The sequence below is a fragment of the Protopterus annectens genome, chromosome 14.part0, assembly GCF_019279795.1.
Source record: "Protopterus annectens isolate FY-2018-M chromosome 14.part0, PAN1.0, whole genome shotgun sequence".
NCBI classification, from domain to species: Eukaryota; Metazoa; Chordata; order Ceratodontiformes; family Protopteridae; genus Protopterus; species Protopterus annectens.
Genome location: NC_056748.1, coordinates 664787128 through 664801959, shown reverse-complemented (window position 1 = coordinate 664801959; position 14832 = coordinate 664787128). Strand labels below are relative to the sequence as shown.

General features: G+C 41.1%; 1 protein-coding gene across 1 annotated transcript in view; it reads right to left on the bottom strand.

The window, feature by feature from the left end:
• SGMS1 (sphingomyelin synthase 1) overlaps positions 1-12958 on the bottom strand; it is a 602805-nt gene extending 589847 nt beyond the window's left edge. The window contains exon 1 of the mRNA XM_044056415.1: positions 12105-12958. Coding sequence (XP_043912350.1) covers positions 12105-12727 — 623 coding nt within the window. The 5' untranslated portion in view covers positions 12728-12958. The remainder of the gene's footprint in view (positions 1-12104) is intronic.
• Between the last annotated feature and the right edge of the window lie 1874 nt (positions 12959-14832).

Sequence of the window (14832 nt, the reverse complement as noted above, 5' to 3'; positions counted from 1 at the left end):
CAAATATGATTAAAAAGGAATTGGCTATCTTGAGATACTTTGACAACTGAAGGTCAATTGTCAGGGTGATTACTGGCAGAATTAAACACCCCCCCCCCCCCAAGGCTAGCAAAATTGGAGAAATGGGTATAGTATGTGGCGCATCCACTTGAAACATAGAATATCTGCTCAGTTCAAGGGGAACATCCAATTGTTCCCATAGAAATACCTCATGCATCCTGGTAACAGTTTCTGAAAGGAATATTCCTCAAAGGAAGGTGCAGAGTACTACCTTTCCTCAGAATCAGTCGTGGGACATGGGAATCTCCTAAAGCCCAGTCTCTGTCAAAGTCAGAATCTTCTGACAAACTTTCCTCAGGAATTTCTTTATGGAGATTGACTGCGGTACAGATTTCTGATTTCCAGGATTAAAAGGCAGAGAACTTTCTGGCTAAAGTAAAGAAACTCATTTTACCGACAAAACACTACATCTGCAGATGAACAGTGTCTAACCTTTTGCTTTTTCTTTGCAGAGAGCTCACTGGAAGATGACCAGCTAGGGGATGGCACCCCTGACAAGGTCTCATTCCCCAGCTATCCAGAGAAGAATCTCCCAGACCCAAAGATGATGCTTCTCTCGTGCACAGTTTGGAACTGAAACAGACACAGAGGACATGGCTGGCCTCCTATGATCCATGGAGGCTGAAAGGGCTTCACTACAGAAACCTGAAGTACAAAGTGAGTGGTTTGTGGATCACCGATCAGCCACTACAGAATCACCCTTTACCAGCTGAAGCATTGTTAGAGCACTCAGCGGTGTTAAAGGCTACTTACTAGGTTTCTTTTTTATAGGTATGACAGAAGATCAACCAGCAGGACCGGAGTAAGAATCCATGCTATATCGGAGGATGAAACATGACTGCCCTTAAAAACACTGCTAGAACGAGTTGGTCAGACAGTAAAAGTTGAATGACAAGTGTTCACAAGGAGCACACACTCCCTTTCAAAAGTAAAACATATGCAGTACACAAAAATCCCTGTCTGTACTCAAATCCTCTATGCCCTGGCAAAGAACCAAAGGCAAGTTGACACACAGTGTGCACAAGCATTCCATTAAAATATAAATGTCTTGCCCTGTAAAACACTTCATGATTCTTAACACTTACCCATGCAAATAAAGTTCATCCAAGTAATATTACACTTGCACAAAATTGGCCCCCAAACTTAAAAAATAAGCCTTGTACTAAAACTCATGGCCATTTGACAGAGAACTTCAGATACTCAAAATATGCCATCTTTCTTAAAGTGGACTGCTGCTTTTCCTCAGGCAATTAAATACATTCTTTAAAAGGGCAATAATTTCTCTAAGGAACTGCTCACTTGTGAGGATTTGGTCATAAATGAAGCCTGAAACAGACTGTTCCTTTGAAGCCTCAGAACTGCTGCATCTTGTGGAGCCAGGAAAGTACTGAAAATTTCTACACTCTGACTGCTGATATCCCTCCAAGAAACTAGACAATCAGGTGTGAGAGAGACAGAGCTTTATGAAGCCGGCTGGCTGCTGTATCCTAGGCAGGATTCAGCTCATACAGCCAAAGGCTACTGCAGCAGTAAGAATGATGAACATAAACCTTTATAGAAAGTGCATATTTATCTTCCAGAGTTCTGGAAAAGAAGTATCTACAGACCCCCCCCCCCCCTTTATTGAAAAGCATCCCAAATGTTTTCCAAACGCCATCAAGGGAAAACAAAAACAGCGCATCACTGCACATCATGTGATACATTTGGGAAAAATAAATGAGCCTGAGTTTTTAAATAATGTCTTCTGTGAGTTGTCTGGTTGACTTCAGCATAAAATGGACAACTGAAAATTTTGCAGGCTAAAAAGAAATGAAGCTACAAATATACACCTACTACGTGGAATAGCCTGACTGCAGACATTTCCTAACCAGAGATCTGGATACTACAAGACAGACAGGCCTGGATTCAAAGCAGATAAAACACCGATAAGAAAATGTATACAAAATTAATTTCTCAAACCTGAAGTTGGAAAGATAAAAAGTAATCCTGTACACACACACACAGAAAAAAAAAAAAAAAAAAAAAAAAAATCAATAAGCCCAGGTTAATGTGCAGCAAAAACTGGAGACTGTGAAATGGCATAACACGGAGTGTTAACTACCATTCAGTCCTTGCAGTTTCAATTCTGTCAGTTAAGCACAACACAAATTTCTTCTTACAAGATAATTTAGTTCACAAATTGTCTACAGCAAGCATGACAATACCTTCAATTTTCATTGGTGATGTCATCCTGATAAGACCTTAAAGATAAAACATTCAAAACAAATTCCCTAAACCAACACTCACTCAAAAATCGAATAATTATAATGGCGCCTGTCTATCCTTTGTATACCCCTTAAACCACAGAAATAAATTCCAAAAGATATGCGAATATATCATCTTATCTACTATTTAAAATCTCTTGGAAAATGTACCTCTCAAGAACATGGTCCTGCAAAACCCTTCTTATTCAAAACCTTATCCCAAGTATAGTTTCAAATCCAAATGTAAATTATATACGGGCTGTGATTAAAACACCAGTGAAATCACAGCTATCAATAAAGCACTCTTGCCCTTGTACATATCCATTACTAAGTCTCCTCCTCATGCAGTCCAAATAAATACCAAAAATTTTGCTCACTTTTACTATACTAATCACTTAGTTACAAGTCTCACATGAATTTAACTGAGCACGCAAAGTCTGCATAAATATTACTTGCGGTCAGTGTGATTAAATTACAGTGGAAGTATATGCTCTCACTGTAAAACAATGCTGGATGCTCTAATGAGTCGGCCTTGCATGTTGTATATACTGTGGTTAACAGATGTGCTTGAGCTTAATATGCTGTACACACTACAGAGTATGCAACCCGATAATCTAATTTAACAATTGAGCACAATAAGTGTTATATTGCACATTTTCACTGTTAGCTTGTTCAAATGTACACAATGTGCATCTTTTCTTCCCAGACATCTGCTAGTTGGACTTTACCAGTAAACAAATGCAAATTTGGCCAGCTGCATTGGAGTAGAGAAGAAGAGCCTCCAATTAGCAACCCAGGTAGTATGGAGCTTGCTAAGGAGTGGAAGAATGACAAAATGCACCTTGCTCACCTTTCACAGGAGGGAGAGCTGGACGGGGATAGGTTTAGGACATCTACCAAGTCTATATCCCCAGTGGGGACAAAAGACGTTCAGAGCAATATAACTTCTAAAGGGATAGGAGTATGGGGTAGGTGCCATCACTCACAGATATGGGTGACAAGTGTTTACACCATTCCCTATGCAACCAAGCCCTTAATACCCAGCAGGCAGTTGCAGGAAAATGGTAGGATGAACAAAGCAGCAAAAAAAAAAAAAAATCATTGCCGGGATGACAGCTTCCCTGCAATTGTCTCTCACCCAGTTTGGGGATGAACAGGAAGAGTCACAGCAATCAGACAAAGTAGTACGGGAAAGAGATTTTAAAAGATAAATAAAAAAAATATATACAATAATGGGCAAGCTGAACAAAGTATCTCAAAACCAGGAACAGCATTTTTCTAAGGCTTTCAACACTGAGCAACAGTGCCATTAAAATACTAACCGGTACAAGAGTCTATCAACATTTCAAAGCATACCTCTCAACCTCTAAACTAAAGAAATCTTCACAAATACAAAAAATACGACGGGGGACAAAGGCCCAAAATGAAAGACAAATTTTAATTACCACTTTTATAAACCTCGAAAGTTGTTAGAACAAAGTACAGTTGTGTACACTTACCATAAATGTAGATGTTAGAGTGTATTCACTATTGCAGTCATTACACATTTGGATAATCTGCTGGCAGGTTGCCCTTAGTCAGCCTGATTAACAAAGTCTTGGGTCCTGCGTCAGTTGCTGTCCATTCTTCCATGACGTCAGGTCGTCAGGGGTATAAAACATGCAGCTGATGCCATTACATCAGTGTTTCTTGCCCCAGATGTCAGGTGTCCCCCTAATGGGGAGCAAATAAACATAAACACAAAAGTATACCTCCAACAAAAAGCAAATACACCAAAAAGGCTTTTAAGCATAGTAAAGGAAAGTAGAGGAATAGCCAGAAAAAGTTAGGGGGCTGGAGGGAGGGTAACCAGGACTGCAAAAGTGAAGACACTACAACATCAACATTTATTGTTAAGTGTACACAACTGTACTATGTTTTTCATGTTTCACTGTTGCAGTCATTACATTTGGGTATATTCCCAAAGCTATGGTTTGGAGGAGGAGTTTATACAGCATTAGGGCCAGCTATAAGGCCCTGCAAGACAGCAGTGGAAAAGCCAGCTCTGGATTTAGAGTAAATTGGTAAATGATAATTCTTGGTGAAAGTATGTACAAAGCTCCAGGTAGCGGCTTCTAGGATGTCCCTGGTAGGAACACCTCTAAGAAAGGTTGCAGAAGTAAATGCAGCCCTGGTGGAGTGAGATCTGATCCCCTGGGGGACAGGTTTTCCATGGTGCTTATAGCAAAAATGAATGCAATGGCTTCCCCATTTAGAAATGGTTTGTTTTGAAATAGCCTTCCTTGTTGCCCCAGCAGCAAATGCTACCAGCAGTTCAGATTTTCTTCGAGGTTTAGTCCTGTTCAAGTAGGATCTAAGTTGTCTGTGCACATCCAAGGAATGCAAAATCCATTCCCCTTTGTTCTGTGGATTGGGAAAGAAGGTAGGCAAATGAATGGACTGATTAAGAGCCACACTGGAAACCACCTTGGGCATGAAGGATGGATTGGTCCTGAGAGATACCCTGTCCACATGAAAGATGATGAAAGGCACCACTGCCATAAGGGCCTGTAATTCAGATATCCTTCTAGCTGAGGTGATTGCTAAAAGGAAGGCTGTTTTCCAAGAAAGCAAATTTAAGTCTGAAGTAGCAGCTGGCTCAAAAGGAGGTCGAGTCAGTTTCTCTATAACAAAGCTAAGATGTCAGGCAGGGGTTGGAGCTCTCCTGGGTGGTCTCATGTTTTCTGCCCCTCTGAGATACTGCTTGAGCAGAGGAGAAGAGAAGAGGGGAGGTTCTGTGTTGTAATGAGCTGAAATAGCTGAGGTGTGGATTTTAATGGAGGAAAAAGGCAGGCCCTTGTGAAGCATCTCAGTTAAGTATTGCAAAATCTGAGGAAAATTGGGCACTGCTGTGCTCATCCCTAAAGACTGGTTCCAGGCACAGAATCTTTTCCATTGGTCAGCATAAGATTTTCTAGTACTAGGTTTCCTTGCCTCCAAGATGACATCCATTACAGGTTTGCTGAGGGATGATAAGGGTGAATTTAAGTGATGAGCCAGGCTGCAAGGTTCAATGTTGGAAGCTGAGGGTGCAGAATTTGGTTCTCCTGCTGAGACAGCAGGGAATGGATCTGAGGCAGGTGCCATGGAGATAATTGTGACACACTGCGCAGGAGGGGGTACCAGTGTTGGCGCGGTCAGTCTAGAGCAATCAGAATCATCCTTGGTTTGTCCTGTTTGACTTTTAGTAGAACTTTGGAGAGCAGCGGCAGTGGGGGAAAGGCGTAGACGGATAGGTTTTTCCAGCTGAATGACGGAGCATCCACTTTCCAGGCTTGTTTGTGAGGAGTCCTTGTGCAAAACTTGTTCAACTGGTAGTTCTGGGGGGAGGCAAATAGATCTATATCTGGGCCCCCCCATTCGCTTGTCAACATGTTGAAAATCCTTGGTTCCAGTTTCCACTCGTGTGGGTCCATGAGGTTTCTGCTTAGTCCGTCTGCCAGTGTATTCAATTTTCCTGGCAGGAATTGAGCTTGCAGATGCACTTAGTAGCTCAAGGCTGTGTTCCACAGTGCCATGGCTAGTCTGCAAAGGGGGTAGGAATGTGTACCCTCCTGCTTGTTTATGTACCAAATAACCATGGTGTTGTCCGTCTTTACCATTAGTTGTCCTGGAAAATGTAGTCCTTGAAGGCTTTCAGAGCATTCTGTACAGCTAACATTTCTTTTTGATTGATATATAGGTACATTTGATTTGGATTCCATTTGCCCTGAATGTACTTCCCTGCCAGGTGAGCCCCCCATGCGTAGTCTGATGCATAGTTAGGGTTTGGGCGGCAAGGGGTAGTGTGAATGGTAGTCCCTTGTTTATGTGGCAGGCCTCTGCCCACCACAGGAACTCCAGGCGTAGGCAAGTTACGATAGGAATCATCGTTTCCAGGCTGTGACAATGTTGACTCTATAGACTTTTTAGATACCACTGTAGTTTCCTCATATGCAGTCTTGCATATGGAATTAGAAGAATGCAGGAGGCCATGAACCCCAAAGCTTGCAGATAGCAGGGTTTTTGTGGCCACTTTGAATTTGCTAATCTGGCATGAGGAAAGCCATCTGGGCAGTTGTATTCAAGCTTGCACCCAGGAATGTAATCTGTTGACAGGGTACCAGTTGTAATTTCTTTTCGTTTATGGTGTACCCTAGACAAGTTAGAACTCTTTTTACAAACGCCAGATGATTTAAAAGTATGCCCTGGTTTTCTGCCTTAATTAGACAATCGTCCAGGTATGGATATATCTGAATATTTCTTTGCCTGCAAAAAGCAATAACTGGAGCCAGGCACTTTGTGAGTACCCTGAGCGCAGTAGACAAGCCAAAGGGCAGTGCAGAAAACTGATAATGCAAGTAGCCTGCTTTGAAGCGTAGGCATCTTCTCCATGATTCCTTGATTGGGATGTGCAGGTATGCTTCTTTTAAATCTAGAGTTGCCAACCAGGCATCTTTGGCTAGCATAGGAAGTAATTGGTGAAGAGTCAGCATCTTGAATTTTGTAATCTCCAGAAAGGTGTTTAGAGTAGACAGGTCCAGCATTGGACGCCATGATTTGTCATTTCTGGGTACCAGAAAAAGCCTGGAATAGAAACCTTGTCCCTTTTCCTCTTCTAGTACCACTTGAATAGCCCCCATTCTTAAGAGGAAAAGTACTTGTTTTTGAGCCTCTGCACACTGATTTGGGGGCAGGTCTGGCCACCCGTTTGGTGTTGGCAACATGTGAAAATGAAATTTTTATCCCTGGGACACTATATTTAAAACCCATTTGTCCTGGGTTATGAGTTCCCAGTTCTTTGCATGAAGAGCAATCTTTCCCCCCAAAGGGGCAGTCAAAAGATAAGTGTTTGGGAATTTTAAAAGGAAGTCATTGAGACTGTTTACCATAGGGGAGTGTCTTGTTATTTCCAGATTTGGAAGTGGAGGCCCCCCACTGCTCAGTTCTGCGAGTCCCCTGGGACTGAAACCTGGTGTTTTTGCTGTGCCTTGGTTTGGCTTGAGAGGACCTGGAAGGGACTGGAAAGCACCAATTCTTAGTAGGCCAGTGCCTACTAAATCTTGGCGGTTGTAACAGTTTGCATAGATTTAGCTTCATCTTCCATCTTTTTAAGAACTTCTTCAGCCTTATTGCCAAACAGGCAGTGCTGATTTAAAGGAGCATCCAACAATTTAGCTTTAACAAGATCAGGCAAAGATTGCTCCTTCAGCCAAGCATGCCTTCTAAGCACAGACCCAGTAACAGCAGCCCTGCAAGAGGCCTCTAAAGAATCAAAACCACATTGCAAAGTAAGTTTTCCACCTTGTTCAGCAGAATGCATTAAATCCTGTAAATCTTTATTTTCCACACAGTCAGGAATCAACATAATTTTCTGCTTAAGCAGTCCAATAATATGCTGTTGATATTTTAACATATGAAATTAGAAGTTTAAAGCGCTGATTGCCAAGGTTGCAGAGGTATAAAACTTTTTACCCCATCTATCCAGTGCCCTGGAGTCTCTATCAGAAGGGGTAAGATTTTTAGCAGTAGAAGCCTTAATGCACTTGGGCCCCTGAGAAATAGTCTCTGGATCTTCAACAGGATTTTTGAAAATGAACTTGTGGGACTCAGGAACCCTGTAGTATCTTTCAGGTTTACTAGGAGCCGGAGGCAGAGAATCAGGGGCCAAACTGGATTCAGAGAACACATCAACAATGTCTAGTACAGGAGGTATAGCCAAAATGCTGACGCAGAAGAAGGAAATCCCCAAGCCTCTTTTTTGAATCAGAAAATTCCTGGCTTCCCCAGTGGAAATGCTCCCTTAAAGTATGTAAAGTTTCCCCAAAAGAAAAATCCTCAGGAGGGGAAGCAGAGGGAATGGAATCCTCTGCATCAGAATACTCACAAGTAGGTATGGATAAATCCAGGTCATCAGAAGTGTCAGAAGAAATAGAATCCTGATCAGAAGATTCATAATCCAGCTCAGTCCTAGGCCTCTTGGGGAGGGGGGGGTTGACTACCCCCGATTAGTGTAATTAGATCCTCAGCCATTTTTATTATTTGTTTTTTAGGCATAGGGGGCCTGAGCATGTGGCCTGGGCATCGTTTTTTTAGACATGGATCGAGATTTAGGCCCTAGTAATGAAGGCGGTGTCGATTTAACATGCAAGACTGTAGGCCTGAATACACCCTCAGAAACCAGTGCCTGCACAGCGGCTCCAGACCCATCCAAGGTAGAGACATCCATGGGTTCCATAGTTGAAGTATCGCACGGCATACCGGACTCTGAAAGGGTCTCAGTAGAGGCCTGGAAGCAGCATGCATCAAGGGTTGCAAAAGCGCCTCACTGAGTACTGGCGAACTGGTGACTGGCTTAGGAGAAGCGTCGGCGGCAGTTTTGGACATCGGCGGCCTGTCTCTGTCTTTATCTTTGCTTTTTTTCGTAATCCCCGTAGTCGGATGGCTAACAGACGACATTTCTGGATAATTAAACTGAGAACAGAAATATTTAGAGGCAAAAATGTACTGACGACGGACATTGCGCTGATTAAATAAAGCACAAAACTGACAGCATGGTACATTGTGGTAAGGGCCTAGGCAAGGAATACAGTACGAATGAAAATCTTTGAGGTATTTGCTTTCCACAAGTAATGCAATTATTAACTTTTACTGACATCAGTAAGGAGCAAGAAAAAGTTTCCCCAACGGGGTACTTAGCTTTAAGTTGAAGACTTCGGTTCTGAAACTCGAAAACGAAAATTTCAGGAGTCTGCCGGCCGGCACTTGCGAACTGCTTCTGCTTTGGGCACCGCACGGCAAGAAAGACTGATGTAATGGCATCGGCTGCATGTTTTATACCCCTGACGTCATGGAAGAAGGGACAGCAACTGACGCATGACCCAAGACTTTGTTAATCAGGCCGACTGAGGGCAACCTGCCAGCAAATTACCCAAATGTAATGACTGCAACAGTGAAACACGAAGAACATCAAGTTTTGTGTTAGCACTCATTTTCAAGGATATGAAGTCTGAAAAAACAAAGGTTTGTTTTTCTTAAATGACTAAATTCCTCAATAGATTTTTCATAAAACCACACATTTTATGAACAGACCTAAAATATGATGAAAAACCCTACAAACTTGAGATGTATACTAACAAGCTGGTTCAAGTATTACTTAGAAAATAAAACAGAGAAGACAATGTGGGAAAACAGGTTTCACAGACTGAAATATGAGTTTTTTAATAAACCGTGTCTGGCACCTCACATCCATGTTCTGTTAGTGAAGAGGCAAATGGCTTAATTTCAGTATGTTGACAGCCATGTTGTTTCATCTACTATGCTCACAAAGCCATGCAATTTCCTTCAGCATACCGACAAAAAACAATGTTTCATTCATGTCGTTCATAGTGATAATGAATAAAACTTAGGCTGGCTTTAACTATATGAAGGATTGTTTCTGAACTACATGAAATAATGAAAAAGCAGTCCCACTTTGAGAAAAGTACTCTGTCATTAGTATGCTGAAATAATTATAAAACTAAAATTTGTAAAGAAATGGTCTTACTCTTATTTTTCTATCCTTCACTGTGGTCAAATTATCACTAAGGACATGGTTAAAGCACTGATCAAGGTAGACTTCTTGGTGTCAAGTCTACACTGACCGTATGCCACTTACAGCAGTAATTTTCCCGCAGAACACTATCAACTGCTGCACATAAATGGGAGAAATGTGTTAACACGACTTGAGTGGTGAGGTTCGACATTGGGCTGACATTGCTTTCAATACAATTTACTACTAACAAGAAGGAAGATGAAAGCTCAGGATTCAAAGTCAAATTAAACTCACTTGAGCTTGCACACTCCTGCATAACCAAGGGGACATCTTTTTCATAAACTTAACTAGTGTGCCCAACAAAAAGTCCACTGATCACAACACAGCTGCCTACAACAAGGTTCCCTTCACCAATTACAAAAAAGGGTGACTGTTTCCAAGCCTGTTCCTTATTGTGGAATTAGCAAACCCAGTTGTGTATTTCTACACATCTTTAATTCACTCTTGAGAAATCATATGAAATGCAAACACTGGTATGAAGGTTTCAATAAACCTCCACATCCTGCTTCAGGTACTTTTCCTGATCTCATAAAATTACTTGAATTATCACTAACCCAGCAGAAATACGAGGGTAAGACAACCATTACAAAAAAAAGGCAGTCTATGGTTGTCCCACAGATTTGCATCTAGTAGCAACATGGCACCCTTGCATCATTCTTCTGACAGTGCACTATAGCATCCAACATAGTATCTAGGTCATGTTAAGCAACGATCATGTATGCAGTTGCAAAACAAATAAAAAAAAAAAATTAATGGTTGGCATAAACTTATTTTCCCAGCAATGTTTATGAAATGCTCATGTTAAAGCAGCTGGACATTGCTACGTATGCACTTTAACCTACTGGTCTGGTAACTGCTCGTGTTAGCTTCTGATACTAACTTTGTTTTAACATGATACAGTTCTGCCACTACATACAGTACTCTTCTACAAAACAGTTACTGTCAGAACATTTAATGTATCTGAAATATTTTTATTAACAGACAAGTACATTTCTCTATATGGGTGCCTGTCTCTTTGGGTATTGGATGACGACAGGAATGAATACCCAGCTTGATCTACCCAGTCATCAATATGTAAACTAACAAGTAAATGAAAAACAGCTTCTCTTTCAGGCCAATCCATTCCCTTCTTGGATTATCAGGATCCAGCACTGAAGCTCAGTCTTCTGATTTTAGATCCTTTTATTGTTAAAAGAAAAATGGAACAGATTTCAGAAGTCATGGAAGACGGAACTTAACAGCTGGTAGCGGATGATCTTCCATCCAGTGAGGTTTTCATCATAGAGGGCAGGTGATTGGCCTGAAAGACAAGCTGGTCTTCATTTACTTAATTAATTTATATTTTGTTGGCTAGGTAAGTCAACTGGGCATTCATCCCTTTCTTCATTAAAAGGCCATGGTTGCTAACACAGACAGGAACGTAGGCCACTTCTCCAATGAAGATGGAGGCCTTACCCTCTACTACATTCCTAGGAAGACACTTCTCAGGCATCATGGGTTCTTGATACCTTTCCTTCAGGAAGATGATGATGTTTAAGAGCATACAAAAGAACAGGACATATGGTTGTTCGGATTTAGTGATTCTCTCAAATTCTTTCTCATATATCCTCAATGCTGTGAAGGCATGGCTCAGGTGACCACTGCCAGTGAGTCACTGATGGCAGTGAAACCTGTTCTGCAATACCTGTTGGTTACTATCAACAAACCACTTAGCAAGCAGCAATCAATTCTGAACATATGGTTCAGACCTTTGGAATACATCAGAAAGAGGTGCAGAAAACTGTTGTATCCAGATGGTGACAATGGCACACACCTCTCAAAATAAAATGCTTAACTTCATTTTTTTTGGGAGGGGGCAATACTGTCTATTTTCATAAGTCCTTAAAGGCTTTCAGAAATAGATATGGAGTGTTTGGGAAAGGGCTACAGAAGCTTGCATCTTCACAGCTTGCAAGGATAGCAGATGCTCCAAGTAAAGGAGAATATAACACAGAAATAAGTCTATCATAGTAAGCAAAGGGACAGGCAGCATGAGAAATCTAGTAGAGTGATGGAACAAAGAGGAAGCTTCAATTAAAATTATAATTTCACACAGAAAATAAGCCTTTTCACAACAGTATAACTTGTAAATCTTAGAACAGAAATGAAAAAAAAAAAAAAAAACGTATACACTGAAAATGCTTGCTTACTTGTACTTCAGCAGCAGCCACTGGAAAAACCAAGCTGCCACAAGAATCATTCCATTAATTTCACAAATGGAAAATGCCCATTCAACCCTATCAAAAAAATCAAAAAACTTGTCCGGTAAGGGGGGATACTCCTCCTTGGGAGGCACTCTTTCATGGACAACAGAAATCATCACCGTAGTCGTAACAAAACAACAAAGTGCATAGAAAAAAGCTACAGCAGTCTTTCCCCATTCAAGTGGATACTGTGATCGTTCAATCTCAGGCATAGAAATTTTGACCATTTCTTTCCGAAATCCATTAGGTATTCCATTTGGTTTGCTTTTACCATTTGGAATTTCGCTATCACTGTCTGTGCCGTGAGACAAAATGAGGTGCCCATTTGCATGGCCATTCTTATGCACTTCTATCTGGCTCTCAATTTTTAGCGTTTCTATTTTCTCGAGAATCTGTCTCCCACTGTCTGAAGATACAAGTGACAGAGGTGGGTTCTTAAAATCGTCAACATTGAGCTGCAATAAATCTTTTCCAGAAGTCTTTTGAAAAGATTCAGAATATTCCTGAAGACCTTCTTTGGCGAGCCAGATTAACACCTCATTGGGTGACCAATATGCTACGTCCTTCATTTCAGTTTAGTCCACTTCTGCCAGTTTTAGAGTAGCTCAAAATAAAACCAAACAGGCACATGTCTCTTGATGATACAGCATGGTCTGTTCATATTTTTCTGAAATTCCATGCAGCTCAATGACTGAAAAAATTAAGCCTGGTGCACAGTTTCGTCAGAAAGGAAATCCAGAAGAACTTTATGTCACCACGAGACAATCTACTTCTCTCTTTTCAACATCCATTATTGACCACCTTTAAAAAATAAATAAATAAAATTAAATTCTATAAACAGAAATTAAACTCGTTCAAAATCAATGCCAACTTCAACAGAATCCAACTTTACATTTGCAGTGCCAGTGGTGAATCAAGACTAAGGTGGTAATAGTCAACTGTATTACAATAAGGAGGTATAATGAGAGTTAGAATGCATCACACTAAAATAAAATTACCTACTTTAGCTTTGTCACACTGCATAACTACATTCTTTCTAATTCAGCTTGGAAATGAGAGCAGAGTTTAGAACAAGGTAAAATTCAAACAATGCAATTCCTGACTTACTTATCATAAGGCAGGATCTTTGTTATCCCTAGCCCATCTACTATGGATTGTTTTATCTGCCATTTGGTGGATGCAAATGGCAACTTTAGCTTCTCCAAAGCACGAGCTTTGTCGCTTCTTCCACAATGTACTGGACATCTCTTCTGTAGCTTTCAAACTGAGTTTGTAGTCTAAATCACAAAACAAGCAGACAAGAGGAAGACAAAGAAGTAACTTCAGGTGGAGGACAGGCATGGAGTTAGGGCTACAAAATCTGTCCAGAGACATGAAAAAGTGAAACTGGAGGGGGAAAGGCAGGCAGTGCGTCACTGTGGACATACTGGGGATAATCAAGATCCAGCACTATGGTTAAGTACAGAACTTCTGTATCTAAGGTTATCCAGTTTGTCCATCTGACGTGATGAGACAGAATCCCTAGTACCAAGTACACAGCTGTCATGACAGGATATCTTATTTATTTACTTACATTTGTTGACCGAGAGAATCCGACTGGACACAAGTCCGTTTTCAGCAGACGCCCAGGGAGAAAAGCTCCACATAAAGTATTACTTGCATTATACAGTTAAAAAACATTGCATTTAAATATAGACATTAGTCCAGCTGAGGATGTAAGACAGGAATAAAACATAGATGTAAAACAGCAGTACAACACAGTACAATTTTAAAATCTGGTGACATATACTAAACATGGTTACAAATGTAGTTGAGATTCATCAGTGAATGATTGATACAATCTGTTTTTGAGGTACATAACAGCCATTAGCAGTTGATGCTACAAGAAGTTAGTATTATGTGGTAGGATGCTGGGAACATGAGTAGCCAAGCTTGCTAAGAGTAGGTTGTTGACAGGGGGCCGAGAGAGGTAGTGGGTGGGTGAAGTGGATGGTATTGGGGGGGGGGGGGGTTTACAAGGGCATATCTGGCAAGTTTTTAAGCGTGATTTTAGTAAGGATTTGAAGTGGGTGCAAGATGTTTCAGAGGTAACAGAGGATGGGAGGGAGTTCCAGAGTTTGGCTTTAGTGCAGGAGAATAATGCTTCTGCAGCAGAATTATTGGCTTTTGTGACCTGCAGGGGTTTTTTCTGGCTGGATCTTAGTGGTCTCGCGGTTATGTAGGGTTGGAGTAGATTCTGGAGGGATGGGACTTTTAGTGGTTGGTTTATTAGTTTGTGGGTGAGTGTGAATTGGTACCATTGAAGGAGGTGGGGGAGCTCTAGCCAGCCCAGTTCTGCTAGTAAGAGACAATGGTGAGCACAGCAGGAAGCCCCTGTGGTGAACTTGGCGATTTTGTTGTAGCAGGTTATTTAGGTCACATTTTCCAAGGTTAGTAAATAGTGGAGAGGCATAGAGTAGGGAAGAGATAAGATGAGAATTTGCTACCGAAATATTAGCTGCTTTGGTAAGTATAGCACTGCATGAGGATCTCTATCTAGAAATCACAACTACCTCATAATGCATAGCAAAGGTGTGCACAGTAGACCACATATCAGCAGCATCCACAGTGGAATTTCTACTATGGAACTTGCAATTGTCTTTGCAGAACGCACCTTACATTTAGATAAAGTTGT